Genomic DNA, 23,006 nt, shown 5'->3' with positions numbered 1-23,006 from the left:
ACACTGATCTTCATCGCGCCAGTGAGTGTTTCAGTATAAACCCATATTTTTTTACGCCTTTATTATACCTTATGGGTGCTTTTGCAAGAGGCTTTGACTGACTCTTTAAATGAACACAACATTAGCTTTTAGAAGAAAGTACTTCTACAGAAATCAGTCTGAAGCTCTTCTGCTGGGAAAAAGCATCTACTTCAGCGTCCTAAAACAGGAATCTTAATCACTAAAAGTTGAATAAACCAGCTACAGTGTTTAGGCATCCAACAGCTTTAAGTGATGGCTTTAAAATAACATAGTAAAGGCAAGATAAGCCAGGATCCATGCGAGTTTTATTTTAATAATTAGACAAATACAGGAAAATTTGCAATAACCTATCAAAAAAGTATTTAATCAAGAACTGGAAAGGTGTTTAAAAAAACATTCACATTCAATTCAGATTATGTACAAACCAGTGTTTGTAAAAAAAACAGCAAATGCTTTGAGTGTAAAAGAATTCCATTCTAGTTCATGTTTCAGCATTTCCAATGACCAAGTTACCACCGAGATGCAATCACAGTGCAGACATGTTCCACAGTCTATTAAATTCATTTCAACAGCATCGTTGCCAAAAGTAATTTTTTTAAATAAAGCATTTTGAGAAGTTTCTTTATACAGTACCATCCACCCAAAAGATACTTCTGCATATTTAATTCTTGACTGCACTAATGGCAGAACAGTTGTCACCTATTTGCCCAGAACACATATTATACATATCTACATCTCTATAGGTACAGATATATATCTACATAACCAAGAAGCACCAGTCTCCTATGCCTGAAATAGTCAGAGTCCGCTTTGTACACTGAGATCAGCTGTTTTTAGTGGAGCACAGCCCTTGAATATTTGGCTCGAAGAAGTCATCATCTGCCCAGTCAGAACCACCCGGAATATGTTGCAGCATCACACGCGCACCTTCAAGACTCACCTCACACCGATGACATTTGAATTTGAGTGCCACCACAGTAGCCGTACATGGATATGACAGTATAATACACATTTGCTGTAAGGAGTCTTTTTGCTCTGGATTACGCCTTCCAACACACACACACACACACACACACAAAGGAGAAATGAAAGTGGCTGATTTTCAGGCAAATCTGTAACTCAGTATTATGTTTTCTCATCTATTTATTTGAAGCTTAGCCAAAGAAGACTAATCATTACTGTAAGCTGAAAAAGAAGAGAGAAAGCTCTCATGATCCCCAGTTTCAAAGTGTGACTCCTGAAGCAGTCACACAAGTTACCAGTTGGTCTGCTTGGGCACAAAAGGGATGAATCAAGCTAGGTGGGTCACACAAGGGTTCTTTCAGAGCTACAGTCTAACATGCTGCCATTAACATTCTAATTTAACAGTAAGAAAAACTCAAAAATGCAGACTACATCTCAGTAAGTCCTTCAGTTATACCAAGCTAACCAAGCTGAAATGGTTCACGATCTCAAATGAGATTGGTGTTTTAAGACAAAGGAGAGAAAAGTGACACAACCTTCACGCTTACCTAGTAACAACCCGAATGCAAGCAAAACCTGTTCTCAACTGAACCTTATGGACCTAAGTACTGAAATGATCTTTAGCTGCAAGATTTCAGTTAGAACATAAGCTACTGTGACTTGGCATAAAAGGGCAAATCTAAAAAATTTCATCCTGGTTTTTGAAGGGGTACACAGGACTTTGGGTACTTTAACATACATTGGCTGGGGCTTGAACAGCAGATTTTGAATTCATTTTCAGATTCAAATATATAAACTTGAACAGTTTCTCTGAATATAAATTTTATAGTCTCCAACACTGTAACTCCACACTAGCTCATAAATTATAAGTTCAGGGTAGCAGAAGCAGCTCTGGAGAGTGGAAGACTGGCAATGTAGTGTTTGAAGATTCTAAGCTCTTTCTTGGGTTGTACATCTAACACTCATTCAAGTATGTGGAGAGGCTTTTGTGTATTTCTACTGATTCTAAAACAACTCTTAATGGAGCTGGTGCTCCCATGGTGCATACTTAAACCAAAACGAAACAATAAAGATGACTGCTGCATTTATGTAACGACTCTTCCCTGGGAGTCAGCTCAGATATGCACAGAGATGCTAGTGATGCCAACTCTTAGCAAACCTGTTTTATATGATTAAACAATAGTTAGGACACCAAATAAAACACACAAGGGATTTTCTTAGATATAATGCTCAGGAAGGGGACAAGTGACAATAGTATAAAAATAACCAAGGTCTTGTAAAAAAACAAAACCAAAAAACACCAGAAAAGCCAAAACAACCTGTTTTAAGTCAGGTTTCATTGCAGCAAAATATGGAACAGTGACTTAAGCTAGAAAACACAAGCAAGGTTGACTGGAAAAGTCAGTGTAAGCATTTTTGATATGGTTACTTTATTAATGCTATCCACGATGAATCAGCACACAAATGAGATGAATAAAAGTACTTTAGAGGAGACAGACAATATACCTTCTGCAAATGTAAATGCTAACGCTACAGTTAGCAAGTCATACTGGAAAAGACACAGACATTTCCAAGGACAATCAAAGTAAGCCTTTCTTGGCTTTAAAGCAGATTTACACATCACAGCCTTTCTTCCCTTATTTGGGCAATGGTTGGTGAGCATCTGTGATGTCTCCGTCCTTTGAATCTACAGGCACTGAAACAAAGCCCCAGACAAAGAGCAAAAGGAGTCTGCCTCAGGAGTTTGACAGTTGTTCTACTTGGCAAGGACTCTAGTATCAAAATGCAAGTAAAATGGAATGCCCATCAGTAGTACCCACTCCCTGTACCTCCCCCTCCGAAAAAAATTATTTGTACAGAGTAAGAGCCTATGGCAAAAGCAACCTCATCTCACACAAGTCTCATTTCCAAGTAATTATTCATAAACGAGGTCTTTCAAATGAAGAAGGAAACAGAGTTTAGCAGTTTTAAGGTTAGAATCAATGATTTTTCTCTTAATAAGTTCAAAATCTTGTATCTTCTTTGCAGTGATTTTGAGTTGTCTTTCATGCCTCCAATCTTCTGTTCCTCATGGAAGAGGTAATTAAAGTGAAGAGGGCCACAAATTTTGCTCCTGGGTAACATTAAGTTATGTCTCACCTAACTTAAGTATCCTCACCAATAAAGATACTGTATGAAAAAAAAAAACAACCCTGTCTAATCTGAGGTGTTAGATGGTTGAGTGACCAATACTTCAGGTCAACAAAATTGTAAACCGTATTTTTGAAGAGAAAAATCTCAGTGATGTAGTAGAAGTGCTAATGATAGCACTATGGCCTCTAGATCTGGCAAGCTAAGAGTCCATCTGGGATTGTTGCAAATGTCCACTTATTTCATAAGAATTTCAAAAAATGAACTTATACCAACAATGCAATCCATGCTGTTAGTGACTATTCTCAAACGCAGGGTTTGAAATGGTGTTCTAGCAAAATGACTTGCAAGATTACAAAGAGTAAGTCCTGAAATTGCTTTTTAATGTAGTTTATTAACCTTTTAGAATTTAAGATCCAAATTAGGACTTTGTGATCCACTAATGCCAAATAATTCAGTCCAGGTCTAAGTAGCTACATAAACTGCAGCAGGTGTACAGAAGGTGCACTCCATGCTTGAGGATACAAAGTGTTAAAACTGAGAAGAGGCTCTAGTTCCTGTGTGGGAAAAAAAGAACACAAAACTTTTAAATTCACTACACCAAGCACACTCAGGCACAGAGGATATGATGTGGTGGAGAACTCCCAGACTGACAGTACTTTCTCCCTTTGTCGATTCCTACAAAGTCCTTTCTCGTTACACAAAGCAGAGCCAGGACTCCGTTGTCAAAAAAATCACTGTCGAAGAAGTCTGAATTGGGTTCTCCCTCTCCAAGTGGTTACAGGGACAAGTTCCATGGGATCTGTCAGCTTCCTCTGTTAACACCAAGGAAGTCCTGAGCACCCTTAATGCTGTGAAAGTAATCAACCTGTGGTAGGAGATCATGTTGCTGGTGGAAGTGTTAGCAATTTTCACACTGGTGGTCCTCACCAGAGATATCTACATCAGATTACCTCTGATATAATAACATCTGGTTTAGACTGGCCATCAGGAAGAAGCCACTTTCAGACAGGAAAATTCATATGGTGCCCAGTGCAGCAGTTGTCTCAGGAAAAACAAAACAAACAAAAAACCCCCAACCAACCAAACCAAAACACATCGGAGGAGGTTGTGATGATTCAGGCTCGGGATCTTGAATTTTAAACTTCAGTTTCACTTGAGAACTGAGGGAAAAACATTTTTACTCCTCCCCGATTTGCTACAAATATCCATAGAATACCAGCATCAAGTGTGCTAGATATAAAACTGATGGAATGCTAGCTGGTCCATAAAGGGTTGCACCAAGTTGTCTGTAGCAAAGTAAAAAACTAGCCCAAAGGTTATGGAGATTGGAAGAGCTGGTAAGGCCTTCTTAAAGATGGCAAGAAGCAGAAGTGTAAGGCACAGGCCCTGAGGGGAAGAAAACAAACAAACAAACAAAAACACAGGGAGAAATTAGGGAACTCTGACAAGCAAAAGATCACATAAACACTAATCCCACAGAAATACAAGGTACAGTGCATGCATTCCTAAACTAAAGGCATAAGTGATGGATTTACAGTCAATGAAAATCACAGCTGAAGCCCTCATCAGTTTTCAGTCAGACCACCAAATAAATGAACTCCAAACAAAAAATGTAGCAGTTACAACTTTGTCCCTGATGAACAACAGAAACAATGCCTATTATGATATTACGTTATACTCACAATTAATATGGCTACAAAACATGCTAAAGTTGTATTCCAGTCCCCGCTTGCTGTTGCAGAGGCTTTGCCAACAAGGACACTGTAGAAGATGAAGTCTCCTAAGCCTAGCTTTACTCCTCCTGCAAAAAGTGAATATATAGCAACAATAAGTATCAGTCTACTAATATTACCTATCAGTAATTGTCAGAGAATAATACAGATTTACATTAAGTATCAACAAGACTTTCTAATCAGGACATTTTATTTTCAAAACTGGTACCACTCCTGAATCAGGTGATAAAGAAAAAGATCTTGTGTAACAAGATGGTTTAGGAACATTACACCAATTAATTCATCCTATAATGAGATTTTTTTTTCTGTATTCCTAGTCTGTACATACAAATGCAGTATATACAAACTCAGATATTTGTAACTAGATTTGTTGGGCGGGTGTCCACTTTGGTTGTCATGTCCAACAAAACATCGAAGTACAATTCCGTTAAGCTGGCCAATGAAGGAGAAAAAAAAAGAAGTCGCTTACTTGCAGATGATGTTTTATTTGCCAGTTAGAAACCCATACCCAGAAAAATATAGCATTGTCCTCCCAATTTTCCTACAGAATTCTTGCTAAGGTAGGTCTAAAAAGCAACTTGTGTGTAATCACAGATCATATCACAGAGGTAAAAAACCAACATATTTAGTCCCAGCTGTGAGGTTTAGGAAAACTCACAAGTTAATGTCTTATTCTTTTAAATAGTAATTACCATGTTAGCAACAACTCTGGAAGCACGTTATCTCTGAAAACAAAGTAACAAAGATTTCCTGATTGCCAGTTCACTTTCTGAGCTTTTAGTCCAAGATACTCAGTCAGAGAGGCCAACATTAGGTCACCAGCTGTTATCATTTGCCCTATTATTTACTTTGTCACCTGAATACAGTCCAGACCAAAACTCACTTCAGAGTTCTAAGAGGAACTCAGAGCATCAAAAGAGATATTTATACGTGGCTGACTACTGGTGGGGGAAAGAAGGGGGCGATCAAAAAAAAAAAAAAAAAGAAAAAAGAAAAAAAGAAGAGAAGAAAAAAGCAAAAAGCCAACTCTACTCTCTTTCAGCAGGTTTCCAATACAAGGCCTAGAACAGTGCATTCATGAAAAGCTCTTAAGCACTAAAACACCCTTTAGCTGCTGAAACAAAATTCGGGTGCTTGCTTTCAGGATGACAGAACAATAAGCAAAGGCCACTACTAGATAACTCCTTCTGCACAAGCGAGCTCTCCAAATTTCTAGTAAGCTAATGCTGGCTGACAAGTCTGACTGGATCGCTGCACAGCTGTCATTACTATTTGCTGCAGGAATACAGGAGGGAGAAAATTCTTAGTCTGGCCAGACAAGAATTTTAGTTAACCAGTTAACTAACTAAAATAGTTCAAATCCTACAATTTTTGCATCTTTATGTTATTTTTCTAAGCTCTAGAACGAAAACGGATTTGCAACACACACTGAATTTGGAATTTTTGGGACAAAATAAATTCCAAAATTGTTCTTAAAGTACAAGTGTCTCTATTTTTAAACAGAGGAGCAACAGAATCAGAGAAAGCAGTTGCACCTGCTAAATATGGCAGCATCACATGGGGAGAGCTGTTTATTAGACAGGCAGACCCCAATTTATTTAGCTTTGCAAATCTAATAGCAGCTTAAATTCCAACTGGAAATCATGAGTCTGTTAAAACAGATTTGAGTATTGATGTAACATGCTCTCCGAAGATACTGCACCTCAGCAAGATGCTAGAGAAAAATAAGCAAGCCCATGGCCTTGTGCATTTGTTTCAGCCTCCAATTAGGTTTTAAACATTGCTTTGTGCAGAGTGGATTACAGTAGTTTAATCTTGAGGCAAAAAAAAGTTAATGACCACATTTACAGGGTCTAAAATCCAAAAGAGGTGATACACAGCAGAACAATGCGTGTGGAAGACAGAAGCTAATGCAAAAGGCTACATAATGGCCTGAAAGCAGCTTGTGCTATTGAAGTTTTGAGTTTGTGTATAAAACTGAAGATCAGTTTGGCCAATATCACTCACTGCTCCAGCAAAAAGAAAACCTGCCAAAAAGCAGCTTCAGCTGTTTCTAGGGGACATGTTAGTATTGATCATGAGCAAGAGCAGCTCTTCAGTTTACTATTAGCTCACAGCATACTACACCTCTGCACTCAGGATGACTAAGACTAGGACTAACTAGCTGCAGATAGTTGCTAAGTCTTTCAGACACAGTATTCCACACTCACGTTCTTCGGGGTCTTCACTGGTTTGAGAGTTACTGGGTAGAGCCTGAACAGCAGCACGTGATTCAGGAGTTGATTCAATGGGTCCTATTCTGTTGTCTCTTTGTTGCTGCCATTCCTGACTAAAGCCACCATCATCTGCTTCAGCATCTTCATTCCGAGTCTGATTTGCCGGAGCTCAAAAGAAGACAGGCATTTAAGATTTACTTCAAAAATGTGCCTTCAAAAACATGACCATCTCTCCACATGTAAGATCATAGAAGAACGAAATAAAAACAGGTATTCCATAATACTTAGCAACATCTAACGTGGGCACACGCTATTACAAGACATTCTCACTTAGGATTTTAGTACTTATTTAAACAACCAGGAGGCAATGTGCACTCTGCAGCCATAGCACCTATGCGCTGCACTCAAGCCCTAGGATTCAGGAGTACTTCGACATAACAGAGTGGAAGTTCTGTGGTGACTTAAATAACGATCACAGTTTAAGGAATAATTTATCATGTAATACTTCATTAGCTTTTTCAGTCAATACTGACAGCTTAACTTTGCAGTAAAATAAAAAAAATGACTGAAAGTTACATATACATACACCCCTTCAGGCATGTTAAATTCAGAAACCCTGCTCTGCTTTAATAATACATGTAAACAAAAGAAGCCCACGTTTTTAAACACTGGCTGCACAGCCAAGAGGACTAGACACACTTGTGTTTAATACAAACATAAATGAGCTAGTATTATACTACATTATCCCAATTTGACAAGAAATTGATCTCAGTCAATAGTTGTTTACTGAGAGTCATTTCACCACCAACATTCAGGATCTCAGAAAAATGAATGCAAGAACAATAACTGCACAGTAAGTGAGCAATTGTTGAAATCTTGACAGATTCATCATTCCTAATTAGGCCTCCATGTTTCCACTCTTCTACAGCAACCAGGCCACTTTAAAAGCTAAAAAAAACCCAAGTCTCCATAAACGTGTATTCCAAATAAATGACAACTATATAGGCTTGTCAAAGACTCACCTTGTTTATCGTAAGTGGAGTTTTTAGTAGCTTTCCGTTGGGCTTCTGGATCTTCCTCAGCCATGTTCACAAGCCATATCATTGTTGCTATTAGGCAAAAAGAAAAAAAGGCATAGCTAATAATATCCTCAGATGTCTGCAGTTCTGAGATAGCACTGGCATCAATCCAGGCTTTTTCTCCCCTGCTCCCTGAACTATCTTTCGCAACAGGCAATTTTACCCTCGTTAAAGCACAGTAATATCTGGAACACCGTCAGTACCAGTTACAACATGTGTTTACAGATTTTGGTGAACAAAAGTTTTATTCTTATTAGATCATGAAAAATATGGCAACAGCTGTTGCCAGAGAGGTTCCTACTGTATGTGAGGCCCACTCTGAAAATTAGCCACAAGTTAAAAAGTCTATTAAGACTGGTACTGAGGTAACTTCAATCAGAGGCAGCATCTGCATCAAAGTCATTTGTTCTCTGCCCCTACTACCACAAAGAATTTCCAATCTGCAGGTAATGAAATGTTGTCACACTTAAATGGTGCATTTTAATTTGAGTTTGTGGTTTCTCTGCATTAACCTCTCCTCCCACAAAACAGAACAGGCTGCTGCGAGCAGTATCAGTAAAACACAGCAAGAGTGACAGACACAGAAACCCCTCTCCTTTCTCCAGTTAACTTGTCCCTGAGGTAGCCAGTCAGTCCCACAACACAATTCCTGCTTTTCAGGCATAATGACTTATGGTTAACCAATTGTTTATCCCTATGATTATGATTTGCAACATGGAACTTCAGAAGCAGTGGAATTATGTACCAACTGATACACAGCTCATAACAGCAATTTGCATTCAGTAGGTTATTTTTTGCAAAGGCAGGGAGAAACAACCTATCAAAAAGACAAGCCCTGTAGAAAATAGCTCTGTAAAAGAATCTCTGCCTTGCAATTTCTCCCTTTCCTTCCAGTAACACACAGGTTATTTAAGCATTGAAAGCTGATAAGTATTTTCTAAAAACAAGTACTCCTTTTGAATAGGCTTGATTCACAGCTCAAGAACATACTACTTTGGAAAAACCAAGGTGTGCTACCATTTTTTTCTGTTCGTATTTTGTAACAAAACATGCTGGTTTTCTGGTTTTTATCTTGAAAGATCTTAACCAGATGATGTTCCGCATTTTTGAGTCACAGTGAAAGGAAAACTGAGGCCCAAGTAAACAGACTAAGAATTCCATCCGACAAGTATCATGTTAAAACAAGAGAAAACTGAGAAAAATCACTTCAGCTGAGTGGGTGATCCTAAGTGTGCAAGTATTTAACGAAATATACTTACAGGAGTAAATAAGTGCTGGGAAGAGAGTTTCATTTCTCTCTTGAGCTGTTTCAACCAGCATACGAAGAGGACCCTTAGGACACAGGACAGCAACCAGGTCTGGAAATGAAGAGCAAATAAATCTTACATCACCACAGACATACTTTTAAGAAGGTTTTCCTGTAACACTTGCAGAGACTGGTAATGGAGTAAAACGCTATCCTGAACATAGACTTCTGAGAGAGCCTGTGGCCACAAGCCAGTATCCTACAGAAATACTTTTTAATATTCTCACTTGTACAACCTGCTTTACATTCTACTGTAATGTGCATACAAATTTTAAAAAATGTGGTGTTCCACATTTGCAACTATATGTTCACTTGCAAGTTGAAAGCAATCATAAAAGCTACTGTTCAACTAACACCTTGGAAATATGCAAGCTTCTGTTCTACTATCAATGCTTTTCTTAACCCAAGTTCAATGCTAAAACAAATTTTAAGACAACAGGTAAGTGAGGCTTAAATAACTTCTATGAATTAGGCATGACTACCAGTTTATTCCCACTTAAAGAGGGGAAAAAAGTGAATGTGCATTTCAAGAGAAAAAAAACAGTTTTATTAAGCATTGTGGAAAAATGCTGTGTTTGCATAGATCTGAGAAGTGTTCAAAGCATATTTAGCATAAGAAAAAAACAGAAGCTTTTTGTTGCTTCCCTAAATTCTTGTTCATGGGACAGTATATGAAACTGGGTGAACAAGTGAAAATTAACTGAAAAGCAATCACTTACAAAATAGGGCGACTGTACAAGTTACTCATACAGATCAAAGAACAGTATTAAGATAATCTGATCCATCAGATGCTCCATTTGCTTTCTCACTTGAATGCTGACGGTTTGCTAATTAAATTTGCAACTTCACAAACAGCCTCTGCTATTTTTCCCTCGTCTTGCATATTTGGACAGAAAACTGTAATGTTTACGTATTAAACTTGCTACTAACTTTTGCAGTTGTCCACTCACTGTATATCTTTAAATTCATTTGAAATAAAATCTGACACCGAAAGGAGCAGGTGACTTGCCAGGAGCTGCATGTTGCACGGAGCAGGCTGCCCATACCTGAGGGTCACTGTTGGTCCCGCTCAAGTAAAGAATTCTTAGCATGGGGTCACAGGCTTTGAATCTTACCTCCCCTTTACTCAAAACAACCAAGTTATGGCCTTGGAATACAATCTGAAGAGTAATTTTGTTTTGCAACCACAGAATGAAGGCTGAATGCTTGGAATACTCAATTGGTTGCAGTTGTAAAAGGAGTGGAAGTGGGGAGGGGGGATTGGAAGGTTTTTTTAATGTGCCTTATGATCCATGAGCCCACACACGCGGGGTATTTTTCCTCCCTCTGAAGGAAGAGGATACCTGAGGAGCACACCGACCTACTAGAGCTAATCAGATCTTATTAACCCCTGCAACTTCTACAACCAGACAGATTCTCAGTCTTCATTATTACTTTCAGAGTACACATTCACCACACTTACAGGCTTAAAAAAGAAATAATCAAGTTATTAGCATATCTTCATAGATACACTTAGCTATAATGTTTTAATTATGTCTAAGTAACTGGGTTTTAGTCTTGCCCGAAAACTAAATTTGTATCTGGGATATAGAGTCATTTTCTTACTAAAAGTATCCAGTGCCCTCTAAAGCTTTTTCAAAAAACTGCATCTCGGTAACTCTCAGTCATTCTGAAAAAGCGTAATATGCAATAGTTCAAATGAATTTTATTTTTATTAAAAAAAAAAATCAGGGAAACAGATCTCACAGCTATATTCTTTCAACTGTAAAATTACTTTGAGCAAAGAAAACTGCCTTTAATCCCTCCTCGCTTCCTCGTTATATTATCAGTCATGGATCAGGGTGTTGTTTTTACGTCCAAAAGTCCAAACAATTTGTAGGTCGGGCAGATCTGTACCTATATGGGACTGTACCCAAACAAGAAGATCCTGAATTCCGAGCATACAATAGTTTCCAAGGTTTCTTGGGGAAAACGAGAAGCCAAAAGCTCTCCAACTTCACAGAAGAGATCAAAATTGCAACATAGGCCTCTTATCTCCTCTTCTGAATTCCTTTAATTCTGCTCCCCAAAGAAACTCCAAAATCCAGTAAACATGAAAGAAGATGGCATCACACAGTCACACAAAGCCCTTAGCAGCAGGGGACCAATCTCCATTTAGCTCCTGATCTTACTTCTGAAGTCTGTAATCACCTTATCCACACACTTTTTCTTTTTTTTTTAAGGTCTGGTCAGGGAACAGAAGAAATTCCCACCATATTACTGGTTAGTATAGCTCACCCCAGACCTTACCATACACTGAAATGACAGCCAGGATGAGCCACGCAGTCCATTCAGGAAGGTACTTAATGAACACCAAGGCCATGAGAGCACTTATCATAATGAGATATGCCTGCTGGAGCCGAAGTGGACCCTTCCAATGAATACAGATCATTCCCACAACACCGAAGTTCCAGATTATAAGCGCCACTGTAATGTAGTCCATGGCAACGTTATATGTCTTAAAAACCTCACTAAAAAGTGAAAAAGAGAAAAAAAAAAAAGGAAATTATATGGACTGTATTTGCCTAAAACAATGGAAACAAGTTACAGATGCCCGCTTCAGCATATTCTTTCTTTTTTTTTTCAATTTTCATATTCAATGCAGTAGCACAAATGTAAAATTCTATCTCTAATTAGTACTTAACTGTTCTTCACAAAGTGGATAATTTTACCAGTGTCTGTTTCACACCAACTCTTTCACTCTTCTGAAAATTTTCATTCATGTTCTCTTTCTTCTCAAAGCAGAAATTGACAGGAAAGGACACAACTGCAAAACCAGTCATTTTGATTTTGCTCATGATTTTTAAAAATCAGAAGAATAAGTACTTGTGAGGTTATAATGGACCTTTAGAGGCATGCAAACAGATCTTTCTCGCCTTACCTGCCACCTGTGGAATGGAAGAAAACACTTGGCTAGCTTCAAAGTAAGATATGCATGATTATTTTATTTTATTCTTTACCACAAACAGTAAAGTAAAAGCTTTCATTTTGGATGAACCGTGCCACTCTGTAACACCAAACACTAGAAACTAATTAACATCCCCAATAAGTAGCAAACCAAAATAGACAAATGTGTTGTCACCAAGGCACAGGTGATTTGCACTGATCCTGGAAAGAAACGGTTGCGGTGGCTTTTTGCAGATTCCAGTGCTACCAACTCATCGAGCTACCAAGAATCTCATAATTTACATAATGCTTTCCTCCAGGAAATTTGTCTTCCGTAGTTGTTAGCTGGCTTTCGAGATGTAGTGTGTTAACAGGATGCCCCCTTACTGCCATCACGCATAATCGGTCTACAAACTCACCTCTGGCTCACTGCACCTCTGCAGAAGGAAGCCAGAGCTGCTGGGAGGCAGCAGAGCATCAGGAAAGCCTCCAGTCCACACGCTCATGGAAGAGTATCAGCTCCAACCCAAACCCAAAGGCAGTGAGCCTGGCAATGTGTCTCCGCCCAGGCTGCACCACACTGGTGCACCACACATTGCTTTGTATTTCAAAAGTCATTATTAAAAAATCAGGTAAAAATCAGTTACTGAAGGAACACCATTTTCTCTCCCTGGAGATCAAACTAAACACACTTCCTCGAAGAGAAGAATCATCAAGCAGTACAAAAATATACACACTATAATAATTTCATGGCATATCTCTAGTTACAAACCCCAGTCAGGATGCCCGTTTTAGAGAATACTGAGTATTAGGTACAACTTCCTCTGATGTCTGGATAAAGGTACGCTTCCGAATTTGAAAAGAATAACACTGAATATACTTTGGTGAGAGAGCAGGTTCTCTCCTGCTGATCCTTTACTGCCACCGCCATGCAAACAGCCTTTGCACGTACAGCCTGCCACCAAAGCTGTGATGTAAACAACTGCCCTTGAGTAGTATGAGTCAGAAGATACGCTGACAGAATACACTACCCAAGAGAAGACTGCTTATTCTGGTGATGCGTGTGTGATGGATGGCTCCTGTACAGTATCAAATGTCCTACAAACCCCTAAATCTCTCTTTTATGTGTACTCTATGAACCTAGAGAAAACTAAAAAATATATTGCAATAGCTTACTCACTATCATTCTTGTTAAGATTCAAGGGCTAGTTCTAAAATAAATACATACAGAAACAAAGTGATACATGAAAAATAGCATATTAATGCTTTAATCCACTTACCCCAGGTAGATAAATGAGAAAAAGAAAAGCAGCAAAAGAGAAGAAATGATAAGCCAGCCATGGATCACCTGGAAAAAAGATAGCAAGACACATTTTTTTTTTTTTAGATTTGATATTTAGTATCTACTTAAAAATGCTTTTAAGGTTATTTTCCGTTTTGATTAAAGCAAGAAAATTATATTCAGATAACTCTCTATTTGGTTGTTGCTAAATTCATATTTAATCTATACACGTTATTGTATTTCGGTTTACACATATGCACTTTGTTTTTTTCAGTAGAGGTTCTATACAATGAAAACTACCATGTGTATATTTTTAGGCCACTCTGATAACAGTGGCATTATAACACAGCAGAAGTATCCAGCCTTAACACAGATGGAAAACATGATTCATTTTTGCGCAATTAAAAAGTCTGCTCTGATTCCGAATCATTTGCAGAATACAGTTACAGAATTAAATGCTGGAATATAGAAAAACTTTCAATGCTTATCTGTTGGAATTCAGAATTAGCATGTTATCAATGAATCACTATACAAGGATTTCTGTGTTCTCTGTCAGTCATCTATAGACGTAATCCCTAATTTTGACATGAGAGCAGAAACACATGCCCAACAATTTAACAAAAACCAGCTCAGGATTGTACTTAGCGGGGACATGCATAGATTTAAACTTGGAAATGATAAGTGCTCAGACTTTGCACTGACGAAGGCGCACCCCACTCTTGTACCTTACCGTGCAAAATTAAAAATTAAGATTGAAGAGCCCTGTAACTCTGGTGATCTCTGAATTGAGAATGAAACATGTATTTGTCAAATTGCCAGCACAGAATCATATACATAAAGCCACACCCAACATTGCAAGTAGATAACCAGTCAGAAGCAATGGTCTAGAAATTTAACCAGTATAAGAAATCCTGCTTCGAACACACAAGTTCAGTGGAAGATTAACTGGTTAAATTAGCTATGTATGTACGCCAGAACAAAGTACTGCTTAGAAATTGTTTTATCTACTACTCTTCTTCTGAAAGATGTGCAGGAGAATGCATCTTATGTTATATTTTTAGAAATATTTTGCAAAAGTTAATTTAAAAGTAAAGCCCATATGCACACAGACTAAAGGGATCACATTCACGTGAGGCAACCAGGACTTTCCAGCAAATTAAGAATCCAGCTATTACATGTAGTAATTTAGTACCTTTAATCTAATACTAAACTTTTCATAAGCATTTTTTAAATCTCAGTAATTTTTGAAACATCCTTTCTCATCCTTAACTGGCTGCCTTTTAAAACAAGTTCAAATTTAACCTTCAACCTAACAAAAACTGTCATTTAACCTGCTAATCTAAGATTTGCTTTCTATATTTGTTAGTGTATTCTCAAAAAGACTTAAGACTTCCCTACGTGTAAAAAGTATGGTGCCTTTAGAGATGCTGCAGGAAAACTGTCAAAGTATCTGCCTCAGTCTGTCAACCTGTCACCACTCATAGCAAGTGGGGGGAAGAAACACCACAACCTACTAAATCCACGGACTGATAGGTACCTGAAACAGAATCCAACTTCCAAACCACTTGTAAAGCTACCTATATGTATAAGTGGTGACCTAACAGTAATTTTATTTCTCTGCAAAACTACTTGAAACCATATTAAGAAAATGGCAAAAGAAGCTGTGTCATTTCTCTTAGTTATAACAAGACTTCTGCCTCTCTGTGTTCTATTTGCAGTATAAGCTCTTAAACCTTCTTACCACTTAAGAAAATAATGGGAATGCTAATGTTTCATTCTAGTAAAGAGTAAAATGCCAACAATGTCAAACACCACGTCCATGGTCCAGCAAATGTTTACACACATTTTGCAGAAGTCCTGTCAACAGTACTAAAGGAGATAGTTTCAAGAGTTGACACAAGCTGGCATTTTACACACAGATGTTCATTTTCTTCATGGTATGTATCTCATTTGCTATAGCATTTTTCAGATCACCAGTCTCTTTTCATACAAGTGACTTTTCTAAAGCATTACTTGTTAAGTTTCGGGCAGTGTTTTCCTAGCAGCATACCATGATAGGTTTCTTGCCTTCTAATTAAAGAATTTTCATTCTTCACTTGACAACAGCTTCAACACTAATTAATTGCTGCTACAGAGTCAGTTTTGCCTGCTACAACTTGGATAAAAACTAAGAACTGCAGAATGCAGATAATTAAAATGAGCTACAACAGCCAGATTTTGGTTAGGCAGACTAAAACAAAGAAGAATGCATAGAATAAAATATGTTAAAAAGAAAAACTAGTCAAATAGGATTGCCTTCAAAGATGTTGTTTCTGGTTAGATTTAAGGGCTAGAATCAGGACCATGCTCAACTTATCACATATAGGAGAAACACAGGAAACTAACAGCAGTAAAGCTAAAATAGTATTTTCTTTCTTTGGTGGAGTTTTCAGGTAATAATCTTGTGAATATAAGCAAATTATCACTAGCAGTTGGAGGCCTAACATCCCTTCATTGTAAATTCAATTCTCAATAATCTAGACTACATTCTATAGACCTGCATGTAAAATAGAATCCAACGGGCAGGTAATACATTTTACAGCACTCTGGTACAGCAGCATAGAAATACTCTATCATTCTGAAAATAATTTAAAAATAACTAATTTTCAAAGAAAAGGAAATTTATGTTGCCTAATAATTCTAATTTTTAGTACGATTTTTTTTTGTAAGGAGAACGTGCAGTGTTTTGTAAGTCAAGAGGGAAGCCAGAAATGTGAAAAGCTTGATAAAAAACTAGTGGATGCCTTCAGCACCTGAGGAGAACCACCTGGCTGCCAAGGCAGCCAGCTGAAGCACATCAGTTGTTTGACTTCATTAGAGTTAACAGAATTCACAGTTTAAAAAGAAAACTTTGTCAGTTCAGACTTAACACCAGAATGTGATAAAAGAGAAGGTCCATACTTTAAAAACCGCTATTCCAAGCTGTATGCAGATTAAGGTAGAAATCATTTCCCAAGTTGCTCTACAGATACTTTGTAAAGGGGTTTCACCCACAGTCATGAAGACCAAAAGCGCCTTTCCCTCTTGACACCAAAACAGAGCAAAGCTTTGGGCCACTGCATAGATCCCACAGACAGTTTTACAAATATGAAACAGATTCAACGTTCTAGCTTACACTGAGAAGTTTTATTAGGCTAAGCCTTGTCAAATGGGTCATTAAGATCAAAAGACATCCAGGAATTTTCACAAACAGCTCTTCACAGGCAGGTGACATGGCAATTATTTATGCTAAGCCTGGACTTGCCTCGATGACATCATTATTTAAGTCTTTCACAAAAGAGCCTTAGAGTCTCTGTGTTTGCTATAAGGATATTGCCTGGCCAGTACAGAGAGTACATACACACCACACTGCTGGGAGACTTCTATACTGGGGGCAGGGTGGGGAGCCCTTGAAAAGCCCCTCAAATCAATTTCAAATCGTGGGACCAGGTCTCCACTTTGTAGTTCTTGACCACAGAAAGATTTCAGTACACAGTACATTTCACAGGAATAGGAACCAATGCCACTGGAATTCTAACCAAGGAAACAGCCAGACGAGTTAGCACCTGGCCTTTGCCTCCCCCTTGTGTCAAAGGAACGGAAGCCACAAAATTTAAACAGTGAACTGAATCACCATATCTGCTACTTTCGCTCACTCATCCTTGACAATACTTCATTTTGTTCCATTCTTGATAATCTGTACTGATAAACCAAACTAGCACAATTACTAAAGTCAATTATATTTGTACTCACCTTGTAGCACCTGTATTTGTAAAGCACAACCAGAAGTATGGTCATGACAATGATAACGCTGATCATGATAGCGGCGTTGAGAATTGAATTCAGAGCTCTCTGTCCTACTGTCTCTGTCTCTTCTGTGAAAGGAGTGTAGATGCTAGAACAACAAAGAGCCAACTGAAATGCCACTGAATGCACAAATGTTTCCAATATGCAAGGCCAACATCAAATGAAATTGCAGTAATCTCTCAATTAAGAGCTGTAAAAGCAACAGCCATTTTCTACTTTGACAAAATTCAAAATGCAGCATAGTATCATGTTAGGCGAACTTTAAAAAAAAACGTCCTTCAAAGACTTCCCTTTCCTACATTCTTACATTCTTACTATTTACTACTTTGTAAAACAAACAAAAATGATAACTCCACCTTGTTGGATACGACTTGCATGCTACGGATCATGAGACTATTAGTGCACCCAGATCTTTACGAGCGCAGCATCTACTGGATTTACAATGAAAAGTTCCCCAGTGATTCCAACAAAACTACTTATGGATGCAACTCTCTATTTCTTTGAGTAATACAACAACCTGGGGAAAAAATTACTTCATTAGGGGGCACAGGAGATGGCAGAAAACACTATAATCTCCAGAAAAATAATTCTTTAATCAACGACTTTCATAGTGAAAAGAACTTTTGTGTTTTATTGAAACATTTTATGACACGCTTATATTATACAAACATTTCAAAGCCAAACACACTTCAAATCATTTTGTCTAAACGTTTTCACCTTGGAACATTTAGACTGATTTGCTGCAGTGTTCTTCCTTTGTCTTCTTTCTCTCAAATCAGCTTTCACTGAAAGGACTTTTTTGGCAAGATTAGTGTTTTGCCAAAAATTCTATACAGTAAACCTGCCAGGAAAGTTTCTGTAACTGCAACAGAAAAGAACCTCATAAAGCTATCATCCTCTCGCATTTCCATTTCTTTATCCAACAGCACAGGAAAACTAGAACTGGGCATATATGTTACTTCACTTAAATGAGTAGGTTTTTTCCCCTTTTCCAAAATCTTTGTATTCTAGCAGAGCACAACCAAAATGGCTTTGGCTCAGTATTGAGTTTATAAATACCAGAGGGCATAACAAACTATTAAAATGAGGACTAGGATTTTAATCAAGCAGTAACAACCAAAACATTATGCCAACTGGTCACCAGACAGACAATAAATGTCAAGGGAACCACAAATACAGAGTCTGGTTTCTGGAAGGAATAAAACAAAACCATCTTAGGGCTAGTGGAGGGGAAAAGGGAAGCGAGAGGGACTTCACTACTAAAATTAGACTCCTGGAGCAATAGAGATTAAATAAAACTATCTGAGTCCATTGAAAAGACAGGGAAAAAAATTGATACATACAGCTGTCCATCCTTGCGTGTATAAAAGCTGACAGACTTGATGGTTGCAACAACGACTACCATGCAAAGTGTGACAGGTACAAACAACATAATCACATGTTTTGCCCCATATTTCAGTGTCAGCTCCTCATCTTCTTCTTCATCTTGTTCCACCACTTGCTGAATGTTGTTTTGTGGCTGCCCATTGGTCTCAGACTCGGGATTGTCATTTCTTCTGCGCCCACTATTATCATGGCGACGTCTTTCACTGTTGTCATTCTGCAATACATAAAAAAAAAAAGTTTCCTTGGCAACTACCCACAATCATACTCTTGTACACTAAGCTAAAGATGATTTTGAGGGGGAAAAGTGTAAAGAAGCATTTACTGTCAAGAAAACTTGCCACAGCAAGGACTTAAACAGTAGTAATTAATTGCACTACAGAGTCATCAAAAGAATGGGAGGACAGGGTTGTGTTAGAAGCATTAATACTAAAAGCAGCAGCAGCTGAAAGTAGGGCTGATTACATCTAACAGCCTATGTCACCTTTCCTCGAAGGAGAACTTAAGAAACTGAATAAAGACATCTTTTTCCCTTGATCCAAACTACAGTTGATACAAGGGTGCATGACAGTAGATTACTCAAAGTTTGACAAGAATTAACTATACCTGTTAGAAACAGACATTTATGAACCTAACTCCACAGAAGTCCCAATAAAATTTCTACTTTCCTTGCCATGCTACTCCCACTATAGTACACTAACTAGAACAGATAGCAAAATGGAGTTTCACAAGGTATTGTGTTCCCACTTACGTAGTGAGAAGAATGACACAGAAATGGCGATCAAACTCAGGTAATTCTCAGTCTTTATACTGAGATTTGATCTCAGAGTTTTAACATGATAAACCAAATGTGCAGATTCTTTCCCTCCTTTCCTAAGGATACTACTGTTACATCCCTTCACTGACATTGAAGAAAGTCCACCACCCTTGTCAACAAATACAAAAGAGCCTCCTCGCCTTCCTGGTACTGCTACATGAAACATCAAGGGTGTAACTCAAACACAAGGACAGAAGTAAACTTTCAATGGAATTAAGATTAACCACAAGCAAAACCACAAATCAGGACCACCACCTACAAGTAAATAATCGGGCCTGCACTTCTGTCACAAACCTTTTGTCCCCTCTTCAAGAAGCCCCGTCAGCCAGGGACGTTCAGCATTCTATATGTTGTGTGCACAAACAGAGAACACAAGAGGAGAGCGAGCTACATTTCACCTGGTCTGGACTACAAAGAAACAAAACCATTTTATGTTTATCAGTCACCCTAAACAAGCCCTAAAATGCAACCATTTATACAGCTTACTCTTTTTCCTACTATACTACCATGTCTGAAGTCAATGCTGTGCTGTTCCCATTCCCTCCACTCAAGAGGTTTAATGCGAGATATTTTTCTTTGTTACAAAATGAATCTCATTTCTTCAGAATTACTTCCTTTACAAACAGTTCATTTTGAGCAAGTGCATGCTAGTAGCTTTAGATTAAAATGTACAACAAACTGAAGCAAGACACCTTTTGCAATACCTTTAAAATATCACTCAGCTTTAGTAATATTCACAGTATCACAGTATGTTTGGGATTGGAAGGGACCTCAAAAGATCATCTAGTCCAATCCCCCTGCTGGAGCAGGAACGCCTAAGTGAGGTCGCACAGGAACATGTCCAGGCGGGTTTTGAATGTCTCCAGAGAAGGAGACTCAACTTCCCTGGGCAGCCTGTTCCAGTGTCTGTCACCGTTACTGAGAAGAAGTTTTTTCTCAAATTTAAGTGGAACCTCTTGTGTTCCAGCTTGATCCCATTACCCCTTGTCCTATCATTGTTTGCCACCGAGACGTGCCTGGCTCCATCCTCATGGCACTCACCCTTTATATATTTATAAACATTAATAAGGCCACCCCTCAGTCTCCTCTTCTCCAAACTGAAGAGACCCCGCTCCCTTAGCCTTTCTTCATAAGGGAGATGCTCCACTCCCTTAATCATCTTGGTTGCCCTACGCTGGACCCTCTCCAGCAGTTCCCCGTCCTTCTTGAACTGAGGGGCCCAGAACTGGACACAATATTCCAGATGTGGTCTCACCAGGGCGGAGTAGAGTGGAGGGAGGACCTTTTCAATCTACTAACCACCCCCCTTCTAATACACCCCAGGATGCCATTGGCCTTCCTGGCCACAAGGGCACAGTGCTGGCTCATGGTCATCCTGTTTTCCACCAGGACCCCCAGGTCCCTTTCCCCTACACTGCTCTCTAATATGTAATTTCCCAACCTATACTGGAACCTGGGGTTGTTCCTGCCCAGATGCAGGACTCTACACTTTCCCTTGTTACATTTCATTAGGTTATTCCCCGCCCAACTCTCCAGCCTGTCCAGGTCCCGCTGGATGGCAGCACAGCCTTCTGGTGTGTCAGCCACTCCTCCCAGCTTAGTGTCGTCAGCAAACTTGCTGATAGTACACTCTATTCCCTCATTTAAATTGTTAACGAATATATTGAATAATATTGGCCCCAGCACTGACTCCTGAGGCACTCCACTAGATACTGGCCTCCAACTAGACTCCGCACCATTGACTACCACTCTCTGGCTTCTCTCCTTGAGCCAGTTTGCAACCCACCTCACTACTCTGTTGTCTAGACCACACCTCCTCAACTTAGCTGTGAGGATGCTGTGGGAGACTGTGTCAAAGGCTTTACTGAAGTCAAGGTAGACCACATCCACCGCTCTGCCATCATCCATCCACCTTGTTACATTCTCATAAAAGGCAATGAGGTTGGTCAAGCATGACTTACCCTTGGTAAAGCCATGCTGACTGCCCCTAATAACCCTCTTATCCTTGATATGCCTTGAGGTGGCACCAAGGATAAGCTGTTCCATTACTTTCCCAGGGAGAGAGGTGAGGATGACCAGTCTATAATTACCCGGGTCCTCCTTGTCGTTTTTGAAGACTGGAGTGACATTTGCTTTCCTCCAATCCTCGGGCACCTCTCCCGTTTCCCAAGACTTGGCAAAGATGATGGAGAGCGGTCCAGCAATGACTTCAGCCAGTTCCCTCAGCACCCGCGGATGCATCCCATCTGGACCCATGGATTTATGGATGTCCAGACTATTTAATTGCTCCCTAACCCAGTCCTCATCGACTAAAGCAAACTCCTCCATTGACCTGGCTTCATCTGGGGTCTCAGGGGTACAGGGCTCCCCAGGACAGCCTCCGGCAGAGTAGACAGAGACAAAGAAGGCATTCAGTAATTCTGCCTTCTCTGTATCTTCTGCCACCAGGGCACCCACCCCATTCATCAGTGGGCCTACATTGCCTCTGGTATTAGTTTTATCTGCTATGTATTTGAAAAAGCTCTTTTTGCTGTCCTTGACCCCTCTCGCCAGCTGTAATTCTAAGGAGGCCTTGGCTATCCTAGCTGCCTTCCTACATCCTCTAACAGCAGCCTTATATTCTTCCCAAGTGGCCAGCCCCTGCTTCCATGACCTGTAAACTCTCCTCTTCTGCTTGAGCATACCCAACAGATCCCTATTCAACCATGCAGGCCTCCTGGCTCCCTTCCTTGACTTCCTTCGTGTGGGGATGCTCTCATCCTGAGTGTGGAAGAAGCAATCTCTGAATTGCTCTAGACATAACATAGGGCATTCAAAATAACCTACTGTACTTCTGCTTAAGTACTTTTATGCAGGTAATTTTTTTCCTGAAACATGCAATGTTAGTCTCATTACCTGTTATTAGTAGCATTTCCAAACCTAACTGCTGACTTGTATCTTATTAACGTACTGTAGTTTTTTTGATAAATCAACAGTAATTTTGGAAATTCTTTATACAGAATTTTCCCAGCCCCACCCTCAGAAAGGAAAGATGTTAAGTACACACTCAGGAACTCATAGTGGGGTTTTTAAAAGCGCTTAAGTGATTAAGGAGTACAAGTCCCTGGACTTCGAACTGCAAATACTGACGCTGCAAAAACCTTCACTGAAGCTTTACAACTTCCCCAACTAATGAAAAATTCACTTCTATAAAACATTACAAGTTAACAATACACACCAAACACTCTGTGTATTTACTTCTTTTCTGTGGTATTGTCAGAATCAAGGTAAGCTGAGTTTCAGGACGTGTCCCCTAAGAAAATCTGCTTTATTTTGTGAAAAGG

At 39.1% G+C, this 23,006-nt stretch overlaps 1 protein-coding gene across 9 annotated transcripts in view; it reads right to left on the bottom strand.

Moving 5' to 3' along the window:
- Positions 1-309: 309 nt before the first annotated feature.
- The window catches only part of PSEN1 (presenilin 1), a 29,160-nt gene continuing 6,463 nt past the window's right edge, over positions 310-23,006 (bottom strand). For all 9 annotated transcript variants that reach the window (XM_065064483.1, XM_065064485.1, XM_021287275.2 and 6 more), the window contains 9 exons: positions 18,827-19,083; positions 17,430-17,571; positions 13,657-13,724; positions 11,741-11,961; positions 9,405-9,503; positions 8,089-8,175; positions 7,061-7,234; positions 4,800-4,918; positions 310-4,503 (listed from right to left, as the gene is read on the bottom strand). In XM_065064483.1, the coding sequence (XP_064920555.1) occupies positions 4,348-4,503; positions 4,800-4,918; positions 7,061-7,234; positions 8,089-8,175; positions 9,405-9,503; positions 11,741-11,961; positions 13,657-13,724; positions 17,430-17,571; positions 18,827-19,083 (1,323 nt within the window). In that variant the 3' untranslated portion in view covers positions 310-4,347. The remainder of the gene's footprint in view (positions 4,504-4,799; positions 4,919-7,060; positions 7,235-8,088; positions 8,176-9,404; positions 9,504-11,740; positions 11,962-13,656; positions 13,725-17,429; positions 17,572-18,826; positions 19,084-23,006) is intronic.

Source organism: Columba livia, chromosome 5 (assembly GCF_036013475.1).
Source record: "Columba livia isolate bColLiv1 breed racing homer chromosome 5, bColLiv1.pat.W.v2, whole genome shotgun sequence".
Taxonomy (NCBI): domain Eukaryota; kingdom Metazoa; phylum Chordata; class Aves; order Columbiformes; family Columbidae; genus Columba; species Columba livia.
The sequence above is the reverse complement of the archived record's forward strand: the minus strand, read 5'-3'. Positions and strand labels throughout refer to the sequence as shown.